Raw genomic sequence first — 21857 nt, 5'->3', positions numbered from 1 at the left:
GCTAACAAATGTATTCTGAATCTTTCTTTCCTCAGTCTATACCGAAACTCACCTTTCCTGGTGGTTTACTAATTGGTTGTAGTCCTGGTTTTATGAATGTTCCCAAGATCAAAGGTACTCACACAGCAATGAAAAGTGGAATTTTAGCAGCAGAATCTATTTTTAATCAACTAACTAGTGAAAATCTCCAATCAAAGACAATAGGTAAGAAATTCCTGTGTAAAGTAGAAAAAAGAAAATTGCTGGGTTACGTGTATTTCAATTGACATTAAAAGATTTGTATTTCATCTGTCACTTTAGAAGTATTAAGAAGCATGCTATGCAAAGAAAACTACATGACCTATTCTCAGTAATTACAGTCAGTGATTTTTTACTACAATGTTCTGTTTTATTCACATCAAAAAAGTAAAAAAGAGTGGTAGCCGGGCACGGTGTCTCATGCCTGTAATCCCAGCACTTTGGTAGGCTGAGGCAGGTGGATCACCTGAAGTCAGGAGCTCAAGACCAGCCTGGCCCACATGGTGAAACCCTGTCTCTACTAAAAATAGAAAAAAATTAGCTGGGTGTGGTGGCAGGTGCCTGTAATCCCAGCTACTTGGGAGGCTGAGGCAGGAGAATCGCTTGAACCTGGGAGGTGGAGGTTGCAGTGAGCTGAGATCATGCCATTGCACTCCAGCCTGGGCAACAAGAGCAAAACTCCATCCCCCCCACACAAAAAAGAAGTACCAGTAGTGTCCCACATAGTGAGAAACTATTACAAATATGAAAGTACTGCATTTATATTGCACACATATTTATATTGCATACATGTAATATACACAATTAAGATACCTCCCAAATACTAAAGTATCAATAGAACACCTTTGCAGAAGGCAGAATTAGCTACCTATTCTTCAGCAAGCTTTGTAAGTATAGGTATATGACTCTTCTGCTGTGGTGGAGAGAAACAGCCAGCACTTACACCTCAGTAAACCTTTAACCTAAAAAGACCCTTTACCAACTCCAGCCACACTGGCTTCTTTACAGTTCCCGGAACATGCCAAGCACTCCCACCTAATGGTCTTTGGTCACGGCTGGCTCCTTTGTTCTCTTTGCCTTTGTTTAAGTAGCACTCACAGTGGTTCTGCCTTGACCACACCAATTAACGCACAACACACAGCGCACACCCACCCAGTTCCCCTTGAATGGCCTTTTCTAGCACATTTTCCACCTTTTGGTACATTGTATCATTTACTTATTTATCACCTTTTTATCTTCTGCCACTTGGATGAAAACTCCAAGAGACTAGGGGTGTTGCTTAGTGTGAATCTTAAACACCTGGCACACAGTAGCGACTCCATAGATACTTGATAAATGAGTCTTATTTCTTAGAATCCCCAGTATATGTTCCTCTAGTTAGAGATATGTAACCAGGTTATGCCTTCAAATCTTTGTAGGAATGGAGGCCTAGCATGGGGAGATGAAGTGGAAAATAGAAAGGGCAAAGGGCACTTCAGGGAGAATGGAATAGCCGAGATGGAGTGCAGGGACTGGGTAGAAGTTTTTTTCTGATTTTCTTGTCAAGTATCATTCTTTGTTGGACCACCAGCCATACTTGAACTGTATCATGTGCATATAGTACCACACACAGATAATACTGGAGCCAGTATATCACCAAAGACTAGATTGAGGGTTAAAGCCTAAAGAAAAGGGGAGTGGAGTCAGAACAGGAAACAATAACTGGAAAAAGAAGTCATGTGGAATCCACCAAAGGCCGTAAGGGAACCAATTTGTCCTCTTAAATATTAAGTGCAAGCACTGAGTTTTCTCTATGAAGTGGTGGGTTTTTGTTTTTAGAGACAGGTTCTCGCTCTGTTCCCCAAGCTGGAGTGCAGTGGTGCAATCCTCGGTCTCTGCAATCTCAAATTCCTTGGCTCCAGGTGCCCTCCCACTTTGGCCTCCCAAGTAGCTGGAAATTACAGGCTAGAGCCACTGTGCCCAGTTCTGTCTCTTCTTCTAAGCATACCAGTCATATTGGATTAGAGACCCACTGTACTGTAGTAGACCTCATCTTAACTAATTATATCTACAGCCACTACTAAGGTCACAGTCTAAGGTACTGGAGGTTAGGACTTCAAAACCTATTTTTTGGGGGACATATTTCAACCCATAGCAGGTAGAAATAGTTTAGAGTTGTAAATTAAGAAATTTTTTCACTGTTACAGGTAGCATGAACTTTTTATTTTTATTTCTATTTTTATTTTTTTTGAGACGGAGTCTCGCTCTGTCGCCCAGGCTGGAGTACAGTGGCCAGATCTCAGCTCACTGCAAGCTCTGCCTCCCGGGTTTACGCCATTCTCCTGCCTCAGCCTCCTGAGTAACTGGGAACTACAGGCGCCCGCCACCTCGCCCGGCTAGTTTTTTTGTATTTTTAGTAGAGACGGGGTTTCACTGTGTTAGCCAGGATGGTCTCGATCTCCTGACCTCGTGATCCACCCGTCTCGGCCTCCCAAAGTGCTGGGATTACAGGCTTGAGCCACCACGCCTGGCATGAACTTTTTATCTTAAAGCTTCTCAGTTTCACTAAAATTTTAAACTAATTTTCCATGCTACCAATGTAAGAAATCAAATGCCTTACTGCCTATTAATAACATCTGTATCTAATGGTTGTCTTTTTGGAAGATGCCAACATTTATACGTGAGTGTCTTCAGTGTGGACCATGTTTTTAAAAATTACTGAAGATTCACTATCAGCCAGGTGCAGTGGCTCATGCCTGTGATCCCAGCACTTTGGGAGGCCAAGGCAGGCATATCACTTGAGCTCAGGAGTTCAAGACCAGCCTGGGCAACATGGCAAAACCCTCTTTCTACCAAAAATACAAAAATTAGCAGGGCATGGTGGCATGTGCCCCTAGTCCCACCTACTCAGGAGGCTAAGGTGGGAGGATGACTTGAATCTGGGAGGTGGAGGTTGCAGTGAGCCATGATCACACCGCTGTACTGCAACCTGCGTGACAGAGCAAGACCCTGTCTCAAAAAAAAAAAAAAAAAAAAAAAAATTCACTCATCAGGTATCAAAGTAGCAAAATACTTTAGCGTATTTTATGCACATTTGGGCAGTTTCACACTAACATTTCATGTTTTCAATAAAAGGACTCCATGTAACTGAATATGAAGACAATTTGAAGAACTCCTGGGTATGGAAAGAGCTATATTCTGTTAGAAATATAAGACCGTCTTGCCACGGAGTACTGGGTGTATATGGAGGGATGATTTACACTGGAATCTTTTACTGGATATTGAGAGGAATGGAGCCATGGACTCTGAAACATAAAGGTAATTCAAATGAGAGTATGAGTAACATGATCATTAAAAAATCATGAATGGGATCCATTAATTTGACAAAGTGATCGTTTTAATGTTTTAAACTTGCTTGGAGAAATTATAAATTTAGTATCTAAGAACAGTATATTATTACTTGAGGGCTAGTCGTATTTCTTTCGTGTAATAACATTTTGAAGTTTTTATACAAATAGGCTTAAGAAAAAGTACTTCAAAATTATATTTTGTTAAGCATTTCCCTCAAAATTGTTGAAGGTTCTGACTTTGAACGGCTCAAGCCAGCCAAGGATTGTACACCTATTGAGTATCCAAAACCCGATGGACAGATCAGTTTTGACCTCTTGTCATCTGTGGCTCTGAGTGGTACTAATCATGAACATGACCAGCCGGCACATTTAACCTTAAGGGATGACAGTATACCTGTAAATAGAAATCTGTCGATATATGATGGGCCCGAGCAGCGATTCTGTCCTGCAGGTAATAATTTCCATCTATTCCTAAATATTTGCTTTAAACATTTTAGTAATGTGATTCTGTTCTTTTAAAAAATGATTTCTGTATCTCCTTCCATTGCTTAGAAATTGTAAATGACTTCCTCCGGCTTCCTTTAGGAAACGTATACTTTTAACTACTGGTTTTGTTAAGCCTAGTTCAGATGACATTTCTCAAAAAAAAAAAAAAAAAAAAAAAAAAAAGCCCTTTGTGTACGCTCAGACTAAGATGAAGATTCTTGAAGATGAAATACCTCTCTTTGCATGTTCATGTGACTATTTAAAGTTATTTCTGTACGTATGGGCAGCTCATCTGTACGTATTTGGGTGCATGTGCTAGAATAACACATTATGGTTACATTCAGTCCAAAAAAGGCTCTGAAACTTTAAATTCACCATGAATATTCTGTTAGTGCTGAGCTTTCAACTGAAATTACAGTAGTAGGAACGAGATCTCAAATGACATGGTAGAACAAAATACTACTCAGATACTTGAAAACTAGTACATTCACAAAAGCAGCTATAGTGTGACTTGGTCTTTTGACTTTTGTCATTACGGTGGGTTTTAAACTCCCTGAGGTTACTAAGGACTGGATCTAATTTGGTTTTTTAGCTGTACCATCAGGCTCCTCTTACCCCCAGGCACCCATGGTCTGAAAATAAGAAAATTCCAGAAACAAGTAATTCTCGAGTCTTAAATTGTGCACGTTAAGTTTTAAATTGTGTACCATTCTGGCTTGTCCCACCCTGGATGTGAATTATCCCTTTGTCCAGCATATTCACGCATAACATTCGTTATGTCACTTGGTAGCCATCTCAGTTATCATCAGATTGTCACAGTGTCATGCTTCTGTCCAGTAACTCTTAAAAATGTCCCCACAATGCAAGAGTAGTGATGCTGACAATTCAGAGATGCCATGAAGTGCTTCCTTTAAGTGAAAAGGAGAAAGTTCTCTATAGAGAAAAAAATCCTATGCTGAGGTTGCTAAGGTCTACATAAGACTGTATCTTCTGTGAAAGAGGAAAAAGAAATTTGTGCATTTTGCTGTTGGACCTCAAACTGTAGAAGTTATGGCCAGAGTGTGGCAAGTGCTTCCTTAAGATGGAAAAGGCATCACATTTGTGGGTGAAATACATGAACAGAAATGTCTTCTGAATGACAGCGTTAAGTTGGGTACTACCTGAAGTTTCAGGTGTCTACTGGGGATCTTGGAACTTGTCCTCTGTGGAGAGAGGACAACTGTGAATAAGGGAGAACTTCGAGGTTGTGTGGAACTCAAACACTGAGTGTCGAGTACCCTTGATAGTGAGACAACTCAGCCGAGTACTGCTGTACCTCCTTTTATTATGTACATGTAATTTCTACTCACATCAACGGCAATGCACCAAGGTCTTCATAATACTCTCTATGGGTCAGCATTCAGAAAGCAACCTTTAAGGTTTCTGTGGCTACTCTTTCTTCAAATTTCTATTTTTGAATTTAAAACATTTTTAAAGTTAGGCACTTCAATATGATTTATTTTTACTTTTCAGGAGTTTATGAATTTGTACCTGTGGAACAAGGTGATGGATTTCGGTTACAGATAAATGCTCAGAACTGTGTGCACTGTAAAACATGTGATATTAAAGATCCAAGTCAGAATATTAACTGGGTGGTACCTGAAGGTGGAGGAGGACCTGCTTACAATGGAATGTAAACTGCAGCTAACCAGTTTCTTTAAAGTATGGCAAGCTAACTTTAAAATGTTTAGAGATTAACAGATGTCAAAATGTCTTTCTGCATAGTACTGAACAGAATATACACAGAATGATTATGAAATAAAAATTTTATACTATATCTAAGATTGTCCTATAAAAAAATTATGAGTATTTCTTTTAAATAAACTTTATAAGAATGCAGCATCTTCCTACCTCTTCAGTTCTTCAGAGATTCAGTACCAAGAGCAAAATTCACTACTGGACTTTACATTTGACTTGCCAATGTTAAGTATTCAAATATAAAAATCAATATATATTCTAGACCAAAGTTTTATTGAAACACAGCCATACCCATTGGTTACACATTGCCTATGGCTGATTTTGAGTTACAACCACAGAGTTGAGTGGGTATGACAGATTACATGGTCCACAAAGCCTAAAAACTTTATGATCTGGCCCTTGCAGAAAAAGTATGCCCATCCCTGAACAAGTTTGTGTGTTTGTGTGTGTGCGTATTATCTATAAGCATGAAAACTTAGCATCATCCAACCACAGATACATCAAAGAATTGAAGGAAACAATATACAAACTAAACTGTCATCTCTTTATTCAATAAGATGTGTCTTTACAAGTTTAAAAAGACTGGACACCATTATCCTTTATGAATAATGCAGATAACCATTTTAAAAAACATTTTACTTGGTCGGGCACAGTGGCTCACACCTGTAATCCCAGCACTTTGGGAGGCCAAGGCAGGGGCAGATCACGAGGTCAGGAGTTCAAGACCAGCGTGACGTGACCAATATGGTGAAACCCTGTCTCTAATAAAAATACAAAAATTAGCTGGGTGTGGTGGCATATGCTTGTAATCCCAGCTACTTGGGAGGCTGAGGCAGGAGAATCACTTGAACCCGGGAGGCAGAGGATGCAGGGAGCTGAGATCGCGCCACTGCACTCCAGCCTGGGTGACAGAGCAAGACTCCATCTCAAAGAAACAAACAAAACCACTTTACTGACTGTATTGTGACACGTTTATTAAGCATGAACCCCGATCAGTACTCCTAAACTGTAAACAATGAGGAACTAAGGTGTCAAAAGAAACACATTAGGGATCATATTAATAGACAAAAACCTTTACATTTTCTTATTGCATTTACACAATCAACACACAATAAGCAAAACTGAATCCTTTCTAAGCAAACATTTTTGCATATACTGCCTTCTCTTTATCTTTCTGTGCCTTTATCTTTTGTTTGACTTTCAGCAGTTCTGCCTGGATAGCTGTAAAATAAATATGCAATGTGAGTTATTTCTCAAAATATCCAAAAAAATTATGGTGACTAACAAACTGTTTTAATGTTAACTACCCCTTGAAAAAACTTCTCCATAAAGTAAGCAAGCCCTAGTAACAGAAAATCTGAGCAATTTCACAAACAACAGAAATGAAACGTAATTTGTCAACTGAGAGAACTCAAGCACATCAAGACTTGCCTTCTCCCTCTACATTAGGGAAGAGTAACTGCTTCCCTTGTTTCATTTTAGTAATAAGAGACCAAAGACATTTTGTAATATCCAGATCTAGTGTCACTATTCATAGTTGGTTTATTTGAAAAACAAGCTTATTTTTGTCATAGTTTCCTAAAACATATAACCAGTACTTCAGTACTAAGGTTATGGCTACATTCAGCTTGAAGAATGGTCCCAAATGTTAAATTTACCATGAATACTGTGTCTTACGATGCTGAGCTCTCGACTAGAAGAACCAGAATAGGAACAGAGTCTCAAAGGATACCATAAGACAAACAGTATTTAGACATATAAAAAACTACAGACATGATAACTTGAAGAATAAATAACGTGAAAAACTAGTATATTCTTGAGCGGGAGTAGAATGTAAGCTCTTTGAGGACAGGGACTTTGACTGTCTTGTTCATTGCTGTATGATAACGCCTGGCCCAACAGCAGGCATTCTGTAATATCTTTTGAACAAACATCTAAAATCTGGCAAAGTGAACAATGGTTCCTGAGGATACATTTTTTAAATAACAAAACTAACTTTCACTACACAAGCTGCCAACTTACCTTTATCTTCTGGTGCTATCTCCTGTGCTTTCTTAAGATCAGCCTTTAATTGGAAAAAAACATTTAAGTTAGGTGTATGATTTATAAAGGTAGTTGTCTATTTTAAAAAATTAAACATTTGGAACAAGATTTACCAATGCTTGATCATATTCTTTTAATCCTTGCCATCCTTGAGCTCTGCGGTACAATGCTTTGGTATTTGATGGGTCTATTTCAAGAGCCTACAAAAAAGTATAAAGCTAGTATTTATATCAAAGTATTACGTATTAAGCTTATATGCCAGATTTCAATTCATTGCCTATCAACTCCAAACCCATCCTTCACTGCTCTGTGAAAATGGAGCTGAAACCTGCAAATAGCTCTCCTCTGCCAGTGGACAGTAAGTTTTGTCAGCAGAGGGCACTGAATGGACATGGGGGAGAAAGACATTTCTCTACCAGTTTCCAGTATGTTCCCCACACTGTGGTTTCAATCTCCCAAATAGGCCTGAACTAACACTTATGAGAGAAAATCATTTTGAAGAAAAATTTGTATATACTTTTTACTTGAATTATAAGTTTTTTAGGAACATTAATAACTTAATAACTCTTAAGTTATAAACTCTTAAGTTTTTTTTTTTAAAGACAAGGTCTCACCTCTGTGACCCTGGCTGGAGTACAGTGGCCTGATCACAGCTCACTGCTGCCTCAACCTCCCAAGCTCAAGTGCTTCTCCCACCTCAGCCTCCAAGTAGCTGGGACTACAGGTATGTGCCATCACACCAGGTTAATTTTTTTTTTTTTTTAAGACAGGGTTTCACCATGTTGCTCAGGCTGGTTTCAAACTCCTGGGATTAAGCAATCCACCCGCCGTGGCCTCCCTAAGTGCTGGAATTACAAGCATGAACCACCATACCCAACCTAGGTTTTTTCTTACAAAAGGTCTTTTAACCTAAGAGACTTTATGCATCAGGTCTCTCCCCTAGAACAAACATTTTAAAATTATCTTTTGTTTATGTAACATCTTTTAACAGCCCATATTTAGATTTTATTATCTGCCTCACAGGTCAAAAAGAGATCCGGGCTGGGCACAGAGGCTCTTAACTGTAATCCCAGCACTTTAGGAGGCCAAGGTGGGTGGACAGCTTGAGCCCAGGAGTTAAGAGACCAGCCTGGGCAACATGGCAAAAACCCATCCTACAAAAAATTTAAAACTCAGCGGGGTATGGTGACGAGTGCCTGTAGTGCCAGCTACTTAGGAGGCTAAGGTGGGAGGCTCACCCGAGCCCAGGAGGTTGAGGCTGCAGTGAGCTTTGATTGCACCACTACACTCCAGCATGGGTGACAGAGCAAAAAAAACAAACAAAAAAGAAACCCAGAGTGAAGACCCATCTTTTCTTTTCATAAGTTTTTTCCTCTGTTGTATGCTCCCTTCTAAATATATTCCTATCCCTTATGTCATCTACCCTACCAAATTAGGATCTCATTTTAGTTCTACTTGCTCTGAGCATAGCTAGTCTAGGTACATGGCTTAATATGTAAAATTCTTAAAATGTTTCATTTAGAAAACTTTTCAAACTGTACAACAGGGAAGAGAGTCCTAATTGCTCTATTTGAGGAAGGTAAAACTGCCACCTTTCTAGCTTTATCAGTTAGCATACCTGGATGGCCCTCCTAAAGATAAATGACCTGTTCCAATAGAACCCATTCTCCATACACAAGTCCTGATGAACCTAAATTGAAACTGAATCACTTATTAAGCTTCTTGAGGGTATGGATCTTTTAATTAAAATAACTCGTCTCTGTTAGGTGCTTAAAATGTGCCAGGCACTACACTAAATGCCTTACATTATGTTATACAACTTTCTATAACTACTCCACGGTGGCTCACACCTGTAATCCCAGCACTTTGGGAGGCTGAGGTGGGTGGATCACCTGAGATCAGGAGATTGAGACCAGCCTGGCCAACATGGTGAAACCCTGTCTCTACTAAAAATACAAAAATTATCTGGGCATGGTGGCATGCGCCTATAATCCCAGCTACTCGGGAGGATGAGACAGGAGAATCACTTGAACCCGGGAGGCAGAGGTTGCAGTGAGCCGAGACTGCACCACTGCACTCCACCCTGGACGACAGAGCCAGACTCCGTCTCAAAAAAAAAAAAAAAAAGAAGAAGAAGAAGAAAAAAAAAAGCCACACCTGACTGACTCCATAACCCACATTCTTAATCATTCCTAACTTTGTCTTCCAATGCCTAACATATAATAGGTGCTCTTAAGTAAATACATGAGCTGATATATGTGCTTCGAGAAAAAAAGACAAGGATCTTCATGGCTGTTGAGTGACAGTTATAAGCAAAATGAATGCAGGGAAAGAATTGAGGGTCCAAAATATTTAGAAACAAAATGTTTTCTTAAGCCTCAATAGGTCCTATGCAATAAGATATATTAATATATATAAAAATTGCTACTATTCAAACTAAGTCTTAATCCAACTTACTCAAAAAGTTCAAGATTAAACAGACTTACCTCCAAACAACTGTCAATTGCTCCCTGCCAATTTGACATCTTCAGTTTACAAGCACCAATATTCAGTACACAGTTTAAAGCTATAGGTTGCAGCTTGGCTCTATCTGCTGTCTCAATAACAGCCTTTGAACTGTCCACGTATCTGTAGAACGCATTAATAAAAGCAGTATGAAAGGCCACATAAACAGGAATTACTCTTCTTCTGTATGTCCAGAAGTGTTGTCATTTCTGATATAAAAAGCTCTAAAAATGCTATCAATAATCTTAATGATCATACTTTTTAAAATTTTTCTTAAGAAGGCTTAAAAAAAAATTATTTTTGTTCCAACTTTTTTCCCCAAAGTGTTCAAAGAGGCCAATGTAAGACCAAATCCCAAATCTAATTATGCACTAGTAACACTTTTCTATTTTTGAAACTCAGGTCTCCACTATGTACTTTCCAACATAATTATGTTTGGAACTAGGATTCTCATAATAGGAGAAGGGAATTCAATAGAGGAAAGATGAAGGAGAACTCTATTGCGTTGATTTTGCATTGTCCCTGAAAAGGGCCCAGAAACTGAGCACACTTGGCCCCCAGAATTTGGTTTCTAAAGCTTCCTTTCTCTGAAAGAAATCAGAGGTCCTTGGTAAAACTGCTGGATCAGATCTGAAAGCAAGGCAAGATGAGCTTAGAACATCTTGTGCAAAAAAGCAAGCAAGTGCTCACAGACTAATAGGAACATGCCAAAGGAAAGGGGCCTTCCACTGAACAAATCTGGAACCCTTTGGGCATGAAAAAGAATGACAGTAATAGTGCACTGACAAACAGAACTGAAAACTACCCATAAGAAATCCTCTAGTCCCTGCTACTTGGGAGGTTGAGGAGGGAGGATTGCTTGGGCCCAAAAGTTCCAGACCAGCCTGGGCAATATAAGGAGGCCTTGTTTCTATAAAAAGAAAAAGAAAAATATCCATAGGTCTACAGTGATACTTAAAAAATACGCAGGAGGCTCTTGCAAACAGAAGAATGCTAGTCAGTAACTGTATGATGATAAAATTAGAAGATCAGTATAATAACAGATTCAGGCATGGATTTTCAATGATGCCAAGATCCACTGGGTGAAAGGTTGCTGGGGACTAGATATTCACACAGTTTCACAGTACTACCTCAGACTACATAACAAATGCTTCTGGCTGACACTACTTTAACCACGTGTGTGAACTCAAACAGGCCAAAGGGAAATGTGTCTTCAGGATGTGATATCATAGGTGATACAAAACAACACCTAAGTCTTTTTGCCAAAATATTACACCTCAAACTAATCTTAAGGAAACAAACACATATAGATGGAAGTCTATAAAAACAACTGACTTGGACTCCACAAAAACGCAAATGAATAAAAAACCAGGGGAGGTAGGAAACATAAGTAACTAAAGAGATACTATCACTAAATACAACATATAATCTTAGTTTGGCCCCAGGATTTTTCTAAAAAATTGGAACAACTGGGGATGCTGGAATATGGATTACTTTTTTATTTTTTATTTTTTTTGAGACAGAATCTCACTCTGTCACCCAGGCTGGAGTGCAGTGGCATAATCTCAGCTTGCTGCAACCTCCACCTCCTGGGTTCAAGTCATTCTTATGCCTCAGCCTCCTGAGTAGCTAGGATTACAGGTGTGCACCACCATGCCCAGCTAATTTTTGTACTTTTAGTAGAGACGGGATTTCACCATATTGGGCAGGCTGGTCTCCAACTCCTGACCTCAGGTGATCCACCCACCTTGGCCTCCCAAAGTGCTGGGATTATAGGCGTGAGCCACCATGCCCAGCCTAAATATGGATTGATATTACCTATCAATATTACTTTGGGGTGTTTTAATGGTATTGAACTTATGTAGAATGTCTTTGTTTCTTAGGAAATACATGCTGAAATACTTAGGGTAAAGTATCACAGTATCAACAACTTCCTATTAAAACAGTTCTGTAAAAACATAAACAGCAAAAGTTAAAAACTGGTGAATGTAAGTAAAACATATGAATAATTACGTACTACTCTTTCAACTTGTCTTTTGAAATTTCTCAAAATAAGCTGAGGGGAAAAAAAGGAAATGCAACTATTTCAATACAACTGCTTATTCAACAAGTAATTTGAAAAAATATAATGAGCAATTCTTAATTTTAGTTTATAATTCAATTTATAATTTCTTAAAAATAATTTGATAGAAATAATATTACCTTAAAACTTTTGCATATTTTTTAATGGCCATCTCCCAGTTCTGGGATTTGAAAAAAGTATTTCCAATATTTTTTAAGTCTTCTGTTATTAATAAAATTTTATCTACCTGTATAAAAAAATACAAAAATGTTGGATTTTAGTAAGTAATATAGATTAATGCTAGATTCTATCATATGAAAGACTGAAATAAAAACTCAAACTTTTAGTACTAAATATTTTCACTTACTAAAGTAATTAAAGTTTGACTAATCTGCAAGTACTCACGTCTTTTAAATCTACATCCGCATCCTCAGGGAAATCTGGATGACTGTCGCCAGAGCCATCTTTTGGGAATATTCCCCAGTCATCTCCTTCCTTCAATTCTCCACATTCTGCAATAATGCACAACTGTAAAAATAACCCTAAATTGTAGAAGTGCACTATCATAATAATGAGAGATAAGTTATACAGCTGAAGTCAGTGCAACACTGTCCACAGATTTATGTGAGGAGGCTCATTTATTTACTATAATGCTGTTTTATACATTCCAACTAATATGACAATGTTACATTTACATAAGCGTTTTACTGCTACTTAGGAGCTCAATAAACACAGAATAAATTGGCAATTTTATCACTGTCTATGTAAGTGGCATCAGGTGGGGCATGAGCTTCCAGTTTACTACTATTCTCGTCACACACTGAGTGACAGCCTACCTCCTAGAAGTAACTAAGCTTCCAACTCCCACTCACCACTCACAACCCTGTCACTTAGGCTGGGTAGTATTACGGTCATTTAGGGGTTTTTCTTTTTCTTTTTTATTTTTTAAGAGACAGCTTCTCACTATGTTGCCAAAGCTGGTTTCCAACTCCTGGTCTCAAGTGATCCTCCCACCTCAGCCTCCCAAAGTGCTGGGATTACAAGCATGAGCTATCATGCCCAGCCAATATTAAGGTCATTTTGATTTACAGACATTAAGTACACAAGGGTCTTCAGAGATAATCTAGTCTAAACCCATAAATAATTTAGACAGGAGAAAACAGGTGTGGAAAAGTTAAGTAACAAGGTCAAGGCCATGCCTCTAGTTAATGCTACAATCCAGACAAGATTTTAGGTTTATTATCCTCATGCTGCTATGTACTACTATACATACCGACTCAAAAGTTTTGCAGGTATAAGAAGGCTTAATGTAAACCAGCAAAGATAACCAAAAGAAAGTTGAAATAATAAAAATCTCCTTTAAAACTACCCTAATTGTCTTTCCCATTGCAGAAAAGTAAAAAAAAAAAAAAAAAAAAAGTGGCAGATCCAGGCTCCTATACCCAAAATTATTGTAACATTTTTCCAGCTAGTAATCACTAATCCTTTTACTTACATTTCTTTAATATCGCAACTAATAAGCTGGGCACGGTGGCTCATGCCTGTGATCCCGGCACTTTGGGAGGCCGAGGTGGGCGGATCACAAGGTCAGGAGTTCGAGACCAGCCTGGCCAACATGGTGAAACCCCGTCTCTATTAAAAATACAAAAAAAATTAGCCAGGTGTGGTAGCGTGCACCTGTAATCCCTGCTACTCTGGAGGCTGAGGCAGGAGAATAGCTTAAGCCCAGGAGGCAGAGGCTGCAGTGAGCCGAGATTGCACCACTGCACTCCAGCCTGTAACAGAGCGAGACTCCACCTCAAAAAAAAAAAGATAGCAACTAAGATAATAAGTGCATTTCACTGTAACTTTTTACTTACTTTAGCAGGTTTTTCACCTTTCACTTCCACATTTTCCAATATCCTTGTCACTCCTATTCCTTTAATTACTTGGCCAAACACCACATGTTTCCCATCCAAATGAGGAGTTGGAACTGTTGTGATAAAAAACTGAGAACCATTTGTGTTGCGGCCTGCGTTTGCCATGCTCAGTAAACCCTCCCGATCATGCTGTAGAAATAAAAATCATTAAAAGAAAACCAAGGTTAGATGTGTTCTTTCTGAATCGTGTGTTAGTCTGAACTGTTCTTTTACTGAACATAAAACTGAGATGCACTATACTACCATTTAGATCAAACTGTACTCTCTTTTACTTTTCACTTATGACATTTTTAATTACTTTTTTTTATAAACTGCAACCTTTAATTCACAAAACATGGGGCACACTTAATCACTTTTTAAACTTTAAAAAACCTTATCAAAGTAAATAGGTGACAGAAACAATAGTCCGGGGGAAGCTTATTTCTAAACCGGCCATGAGAAGATACTTATACTTCACCTTTAAAATGAAGATGCAGCATTATGAAACTCTTGTCATATATTTTGCCCTTTTTATGATGAATGCTCTTTTTTTCTGGGAAGATCTGAATAGTCTTCCAAATTCATAAATATGCCTACAGTATGAGTTTTCCTTTATGTATCAATAAACTGGGAACAGTAATGGGATATTGAATTTACCCAAGACATTCAGTTTGATACTTTCCTAATCTCAAAAGAATCCAAATCATACAGGATTTGGATTAGGTTTTCATCCCAGATGAATCAACTCTTCAGAGTGCGCTCAAAAGAAACTGCTCCATGCATCTTGAAATCAAAATTCTACCTTGGCATAATACTGTCAAAGCATCTATGAAACCCAATTTCTGAACCTTTTCACTTTATCTCCTAGGCTTTCTAAATGTATTCCTTGTTGGTGCATGCACCGTAACTCTCATGTTATATAATGTCTCACGACACCCCCCCACCCCACCAAAATGCCTTTTACTCCCCTCAATCTAAATCAAATTCAGATTTTAAGGCCACCAAGTTTATAGAAAGCAAGAACCATGTATCTTGTCTATAGGCCCCTTTTCTCTATATCAACCTGATCATCACATAACCTTTAGTTTTCATCCTTCTGGTAGCTTCCTTTGGTACAACAGTAACTAGAACTTTATTTCCTTGACATCTCTTTCCTCACCCACGTCCCTTTTTAAATTCTGCATCAATACTACAGTTCCTGCCTAACCAAATTTCAGCCACGTTGCCACCTTGCAAGACCCAGTCTGCACAGCCTATGTAGCCAGTCATTCCTCCTCAATGACTTCCATAATAATTCAGACTGCATTAATCACATCTTTCTCCTACAGTATACAGACAGTATGTATTAGCAATGTCATACAAGCAAGGTTATTCAATCAATTTAGCATTTATTTATATACTATTATCCTCCAGTAGTTCCATGTATCTTAATCTTGTCTCTGAGGTAGGATTATAAATTCCTTGACATCAAGGTCTTTCATTTTTATAAACCTTTGGTGCCAGTGATAGTGCTGCACATAGAATTGTAGTCTCAATAGACACTGGCAGGAAGACTGATGACATTTTTTCAAATTATCCTAATAACCTTGATCATATTTCTTATTTCTAAAAATATCACTTTACTTTTGTATTTACATGTCCATTCTTATAACTTGAATGATGCAATATACCCCCATTACATCTTGGGACAATGAAGGTAAGAAGGCACAGGCACCACTAAAGTCCTTTAGGAGGTTGGACATTTAACTACATCTACTATTGTGCAAATCCCCTGACATCCTGGATATTAGTGATGGTTTTGTTGCTCTTCAAATTCAAGGATAAAGATGCACAAGTTACCATCCTTCCAACAACGAAAACATTTTTCCTGGAAACAATTTTGCCAGATGCTGGTCGCATGTAAAAACTCATTGGCTTAACTGAAGCATATAAAAACTGGATCACAATGAAATAATGCTAAATAAAATCTTTACCGCATGAAAACTTTTCCATATTAAAGAACCGTTATTTACAAAAGTGATTCCTTTTACAAGAAATGGGAGAATCTAAGCACACTTGAGACATTTTTTGGTGTCTTAATCCAACAAGTATTCCAGATATATAATGATCTTTTTATCAGCAATAACATGCATGTTCTCTACTTTACCTTATAGTGGAAATTTTCATCTTCAAATTTTTCACCATAAATACTTTCTCCACCCGTCCCATTCTGATTTGAGAAGTCTCCACCCTGAATCATAAATTTCTTAATAACTACAAAAAAGGAAATGGCTATTAGTGACTGAGACATGGATGCCTTTAGCAATGCTTACTAATAGATATGTGTGTAACACAACTTTCTAGTGCATTACTCTAGTCATGTCACTCTCCTGTCTGCCCTTCCCCACCCGTCCCCGCAATTTCAAATGGGTCACACTTTTCACCGTCTGAATCCAACCTACTTTCCCTGCCTGATCCCCGCTAACATTCAGAAAATCGGTTCAAATGATACCTCCCCTATAAAACTGTCACTGAAATCCCAAAGCTCTATGTCCTAATTTTTCTCCCACAGTATCTTGACTCTGCCTAGATAACATACGGCATTATGATCTGCCCCTTCCAGCAAACAATGATGTCCTTAAGTACACCAACTGTATTGTTTTACATCCTCGTAACTATGTGCATGTACACATATTACTCAACAATGTCTGCTGAATAAAGACCAATTATTCCCAGTAGATTTGTACTGCCCTAATGGAAAATTTTCAGCAAATATATCACTTTGTGTCAAAGGTTACCAAGACTGCTTTCATGTTCAGAGAACCCTAGAGCTCACACAAATCAGTATTTGGTGGGATCACAGTGGTAACGATACACAGTGAGATGAGGAGGGCGAAGACACAGGCTGAATCTGGAAAAATCCATGTGCAAGCTTCCTTATGCTTTCTCCCTCCCATGAAGTGCCACAGAACACACACTTCCCCCAGCAACAAAAATGCAGCAACATGTACACAGTATCTCTGCCCAGGAAAGCCAATTAGACACTCAGCACCCAAGGTATTTATTGGGCACACTCCACCTAATATGTACCAAAATTCCAGACTCCTCAAAAGAAAGCACACGTTCATGTTTGTACAAATAGACTAGGCAGAGTAAATCACCCAATTTAGGAAATGGCTCAAGTGTCAAGTTCCCCAACTCCAACCAAGTGCTACTCTTGCAGGCAGACCTTTCTAAGGATAGCAGTCTCACACTTGCTATGTTAAATATTTTCTGCATGTAGTTTATTAGCATATTTTGAGTTTTTATTAAACATGAAAGTAAATAGTTTAAATACTTTTAAAAAAGTTAATTTTTTCTTAATAAATCGTTTAAAAAAACATTGCTCATGTGATTATTGCTTATTTGCCTATTTATTAAACAAACATTTACTGAGTTCCTACTCAATAACTATACTAGACACTGAAAACAAAATGGTGAAAACATACAGTTCTTGAACCCATAGAGCCTGCAGTCTATTAGGAGAGCCATTATCACTAAACAAAAGTATGATTCATTACCAAGTGTGATAAGCAGTAGAAAAGGGCATATTTTGACCATATTATCACCTATGTGCCCAAAACACTGAATCTTCAAATCTGCTGCCTTCCCAAGCACTCATGCCCCAAAATTACACATAACTTTTTTGTTACCAGGCAATGAAGCTACCTAAGGTCGGCTGACTATGGCCTTCCTTTCTCCATCAAATCATCTTAGAGTGAAGAAGAATGAGAAGATGGGTAAAGCCAGGGGAGTCCATTTCTCTATAGATAAACCTTAGTACCATGAGTAATTCCACCTCGCACAGCCTAACCTTTAAGAAACTGAGTTACTGCCTCAAATGGGGAAGCTAATAGTACTTTTTGAGCTTCACTTCCTACTTAGCATTTTCTTCCCTAACTCCTAAAGAACAGGACTTGTCTATGTGAAGAATAACAAGATTCAGAAAATTTACACATACTTCGATGAAAAGGGCATCCTTTGAAATGGAGAGGTTTCCCAGTCGTGGGTCCAATGCCTTTTTCTCCTGTACACAGTGCACGAAAATTTTCCGCAGTTTTGGGTACAATATCTGCAAACAATTCTAAGACAATTCGACCAACTAAAAGAAAAGAAAATCTTGTCAGTATGCAAAACAACCAAATAGGCAAATGATAAAAAGGTTGGTATAATTATGGTAGCAGATCAATCATGAATTACCAAGTTCCCTTTTATTGTAATTTTTCTTCTTTGCAATTTCAAGAACACAACACATTGTTACTAACTATAGTCATTATGTTATACAGTAGATCTCTTGAATTTATCCCCCCTTTCTAACTGAAATTACGTCTCTTGTGATCACCATCTACCCAACCCCTGAAATCCATCATTCCATTCTCTATTTCAAGGTCAGCTTTTTAGAAACCACATGTAAGTGAGATCATGCAGTTACTTGTCTTCCTGTGCTCAGCTTATTTCATGTAACATAATGTCCTCCATATTAATTCACATTGTCAAAAGTGACAAGATTTCATTATTTTTTATGGGTGACTAGTACTCCATTATGCACATATACCACATTAAAAAAAATCCATCTGTAGATGGAAACCTAGTTTGATTCCATTATCTTGGCTATCACGAATAATGTTATAATAGTGCAGATACCTCTTTGACATACAAACTTCATTTCCTTTGAATATACTTACTAGTAGAATTAGTGAATCTTATTGTCATTTTTCTAATATTCAAATTTAGTCTACCTACTGTCATATAGGTATGTAAACAGATTTGAAACATCATACCAAGGATCATAACCAATTATAGTAGCCAAAAGATTAGCACCAAGTAAGAGATATCATTCAATACAAATAGTTTTAAATCCTGAATAATTTCTTCAAGAGGTACTGAGAATCTCCAATCACCAAGCAACCAACAGGAGAAAATTAAACAGTCTTTGGATGGGTGAACTGGCCACGTGTTATGTATACCTGCAGCCTTTGTGCTCTGAGTAAACTGCCTCGTGCAGCCTCTGAAGCAAAAGCTGTAGAAGTTCCTCCTTTAGACAGCACGTAAGACAGGTGAGAATAAACCTAGCCCTAGCTAGTTGCAACAAACTGAATGTACGTGTAAACGTGTGTGTGTCCTGTACACGCATTCAAATACACTGCCTGGCCAGCAATTCTAACATATTCCAGAACAAGGCCAATCCAGTTACAAAGCAACACGCTCCCTAATTCACCAGGCCTTAGGAACTTCTGAGCGGCTATGTAACCTAGACAACACCATCACTACGTTGAGCGCATTTTCCCAATGGCAAATTAAGAGAAAATGCTGGCCCATCTGAATGGACCTCTAAGTTAAGAATCAGTAATAAAGCAAAGGCAATAAGCAAACAAGTCCCTTTAACGTATAAATAATACAGCACGTGCTGATATATTATTTCATGTGGCAAATATAGTTCCTGGGACCCCGCAGACGCATATCCCAGGATATGCTTTCTGAACTGTCCCACTGCAAACATAAAATAATCTTATTTCATGCTAACTTGGTAGTGCAGAGGTGGCATGGAAGTGTAACCAAATCAGGAGAGGCAAACCTAAAGGACGCCACAATTCCCGAACTAGAAATTTCCAGAAACTTCCGCACGACCGATGGCATTGATACAAAGGCGCTGGATCGACCTAGCCCTAGATGCCCGGGCTTGCTCCGGTGGACCAGTCTAGGCAGCCATCCCCTCCGCGACACTGAGCAGCCACCGGCCGGAGCCGCCTTCTACCCTTGGAATCTCCCAAATCCAGGGAACCCCCGCCTTCTCGGGGCTTTTCCGCCAGTGTCAGACTCCACTCACCTCGCTCCCCTCCGATGTCCACGTCAAAGAAGACTCGAGGGTTACTGGGGTTGGAGGGCTTGACTTGGGGGGACGGATGCGACATCTCGACTTGCAGACGCGTTTGGACGCAGGATCCCCGCACCTCGTGGCCGCCCGGCACCTCAAACTCCAGAGCGCTAGTCTCTGCCGGAGAGTAGCAGCGACGCTAACCGGCGACTTCCGGCGCGAGACCGGAAGCCATGGTCTGACTTCCGACACCGACCCGCTCCCCCGCGCGGTGTTTCAAAGCGCGTGAGCGACTTCGTAGCGAGAACCGCGTACCCGCCACCACCTCTTCCTGGCTTCTCACTTCATGGAAGTTACGGTCCCAGTTCTCATTATTCTTCTCGCTTGTGTTTCGTTGTCTTTCCTACCATCGTGGCGTGGAGAGCTTTGGAGTCAGCCCCATGCTAGCGTCAGCTCTGCCACCGACTTGGGTGTGATTTCTCAGAAACTCAGTTTGCTCGTCTGGAAAAAGAGAATAAAAACGCTGACCTCGGAAGGTCGTTTTGAGGATTAAAGACGTGAATCAGTGCAATGCCTGGCACAAACTGGTGGTACCCAACCAATAGGAGCCTTATTATTGCCATGTCGTTGCAATTTGACGTTCACATTACAATGTAAGTGATAAGGATTAGACTAAACGCTCCAAACAGCTAAAGCCGAGAGGCCAGAAGAGAGCACAGTTTTGATTCCTGATAAAACTGTATCTGGCCGGGCGAGGTGGCTCACGCCTGTAATCCCAGCACTTTGGGAGGCCGAGGCGGGCGGATCATTTGAGGTCAGGAGTTCGAGACCAGTCTGACCAACATGATGAAACCCCGTCTCTACTAAAAATACAAAAAAAAATCAGCCGGGCCTGGTGGTGCATGCCTGTAATCCCAGCTACTCGGGAGACTGAGGCAGGAGAATCGCTTGAACCCGGGAGGAGGAGGTTGTAGTGAACCGAGATCGTGCCACTGTACTCCACATTGGGTGACAGAGCGACACTGTCCCCCGCAAAAAAAAAAAAACTGTATTACTATAGCCCACTTTTCCTTTATGGGGAATCTGTGTAAAACATTTACTTTCTACATATATATGTGTGTGTATGTGTATATATATATGAGGAGAACATAGTCTTGCCTCTTAATAAAGCCTGATTTTGGAGAAGAGTGGCAATTCCCTGTGTAGATGCTTTGCCTTGTAGTTCTGTTGGAGCTCAGCAATTTGGATTCAGCCTGAGACTGACTTTATCAATAAAGCATGAGATATCCTTAGATGCTTAACATTTTTTTTTTCTTATGAGGAAGTAAAAAGTATTGGAATCCAGCACTCAAATTATGTCTCAAAAGCCAGGAGCCTTGTGTCAACAGCAGCAGCCAGAGTGGCTTTTTGGAAGGAAAGACTAATGCTGATTTTCCCCTATCAGAACTGCCACCATTCCTCCAGATGAAGGCTCCTGCCCTACTTGCTTCCTGGTCTTAGGATATGTAAAAGTTAGAAGGGTTATGGTTAAAGAATAACTGGTTCCTATTCTCAATTTGAATTTGCCTATGATGTTATACACTGGACGAAGCACGAAAGTTGATGTTAAAAAAGGAAAAAAAAAGCAAAAGCTTGAAGTTCTGACTACAGCATATACTAGGAATGTTACCAAAGAAAAGTCACATAATTTCTCTGAACCCTTCTCATTTCCTTTTCGGTAAAATGCCAAAGAACAGGGTATGAGAATGGAAAAAGATAATGTGTAAGCATTTGCCTTGTAATATCTAAAGCATTCTTATACACTCTATTTTAAATCACTGAAAATTAGACACTATGGTGCCCGAAGTTGTTTTAAAATAACCTGGAATCAGGTAAGCGGGTGGGGTTGTGGATGAAACATAATTGGCCAGGCAGATGATTGGTGCCTGGGAGTTTATTATACTCCT

General features: G+C 39.2%; 2 protein-coding genes across 3 annotated transcripts in view; one reads left to right on the top strand and one right to left on the bottom strand.

Moving 5' to 3' along the window:
• The window catches only part of ETFDH (electron transfer flavoprotein dehydrogenase), a 38294-nt gene extending 32583 nt beyond the window's left edge, over window positions 1-5711 (top strand). Inside the window, exons 10-13 of one of the 2 annotated variants that reach the window (XM_003899316.5) lie at window positions 36-204; window positions 3133-3315; window positions 3577-3798; window positions 5346-5711. In XM_003899316.5, coding sequence (XP_003899365.3) covers window positions 36-204; window positions 3133-3315; window positions 3577-3798; window positions 5346-5509 — 738 coding nt within the window. In that variant the 3' untranslated portion in view covers window positions 5510-5711. The remainder of the gene's footprint in view (window positions 1-35; window positions 205-3132; window positions 3316-3576; window positions 3799-5345) is intronic. The other variant, XM_021938898.1, reaches the window with a different exon arrangement.
• Window positions 5712-6093: 382 nt separating this feature from the next.
• PPID (peptidylprolyl isomerase D) lies at window positions 6094-20139 on the bottom strand. The gene is made up of 10 exons (XM_003899318.2): window positions 19924-20139; window positions 18058-18198; window positions 16225-16331; window positions 14040-14228; window positions 12586-12708; window positions 12321-12427; window positions 10100-10241; window positions 7727-7813; window positions 7593-7635; window positions 6094-6791 (listed from the first exon to the last, which is right to left on the bottom strand). The coding sequence occupies exons 1-10, from the start codon at window positions 20006-20008 to the stop codon at window positions 6703-6705; spliced, it is 1113 nt and encodes a 370-aa protein (XP_003899367.1). The 5' UTR covers window positions 20009-20139; the 3' UTR covers window positions 6094-6702.
• Window positions 20140-21857: the final 1718 nt, after the last annotated feature.

Source organism: Papio anubis, chromosome 3 (genome assembly GCF_008728515.1).
Source record: "Papio anubis isolate 15944 chromosome 3, Panubis1.0, whole genome shotgun sequence".
Lineage (NCBI taxonomy): Eukaryota > Metazoa > Chordata > Mammalia > Primates > Cercopithecidae > Papio > Papio anubis.
This window is presented reverse-complemented; position numbering and strand designations above follow the sequence as displayed.

Coding starts and splice junctions, on each gene's coding strand:
- PPID (XM_003899318.2), bottom strand. CDS start 20,008: ATGTCGCATCCGTCCCCCCAAGTCAAGCCCTCCAACCCCAGTAACCCT. Junction 12,428..12,585: donor CGGATGTAGATTTAAAAGAC/GTGAGTACTTGC, acceptor TTTTTTATACAG/GTAGATAAAATTTTATTAAT. Junction 7,814..10,099: donor CAATTGACAGTTGTTTGGAG/GTAAGTCTGTTT, acceptor ACTTTTTTGTAG/GCTCTTGAAATAGACCCATC.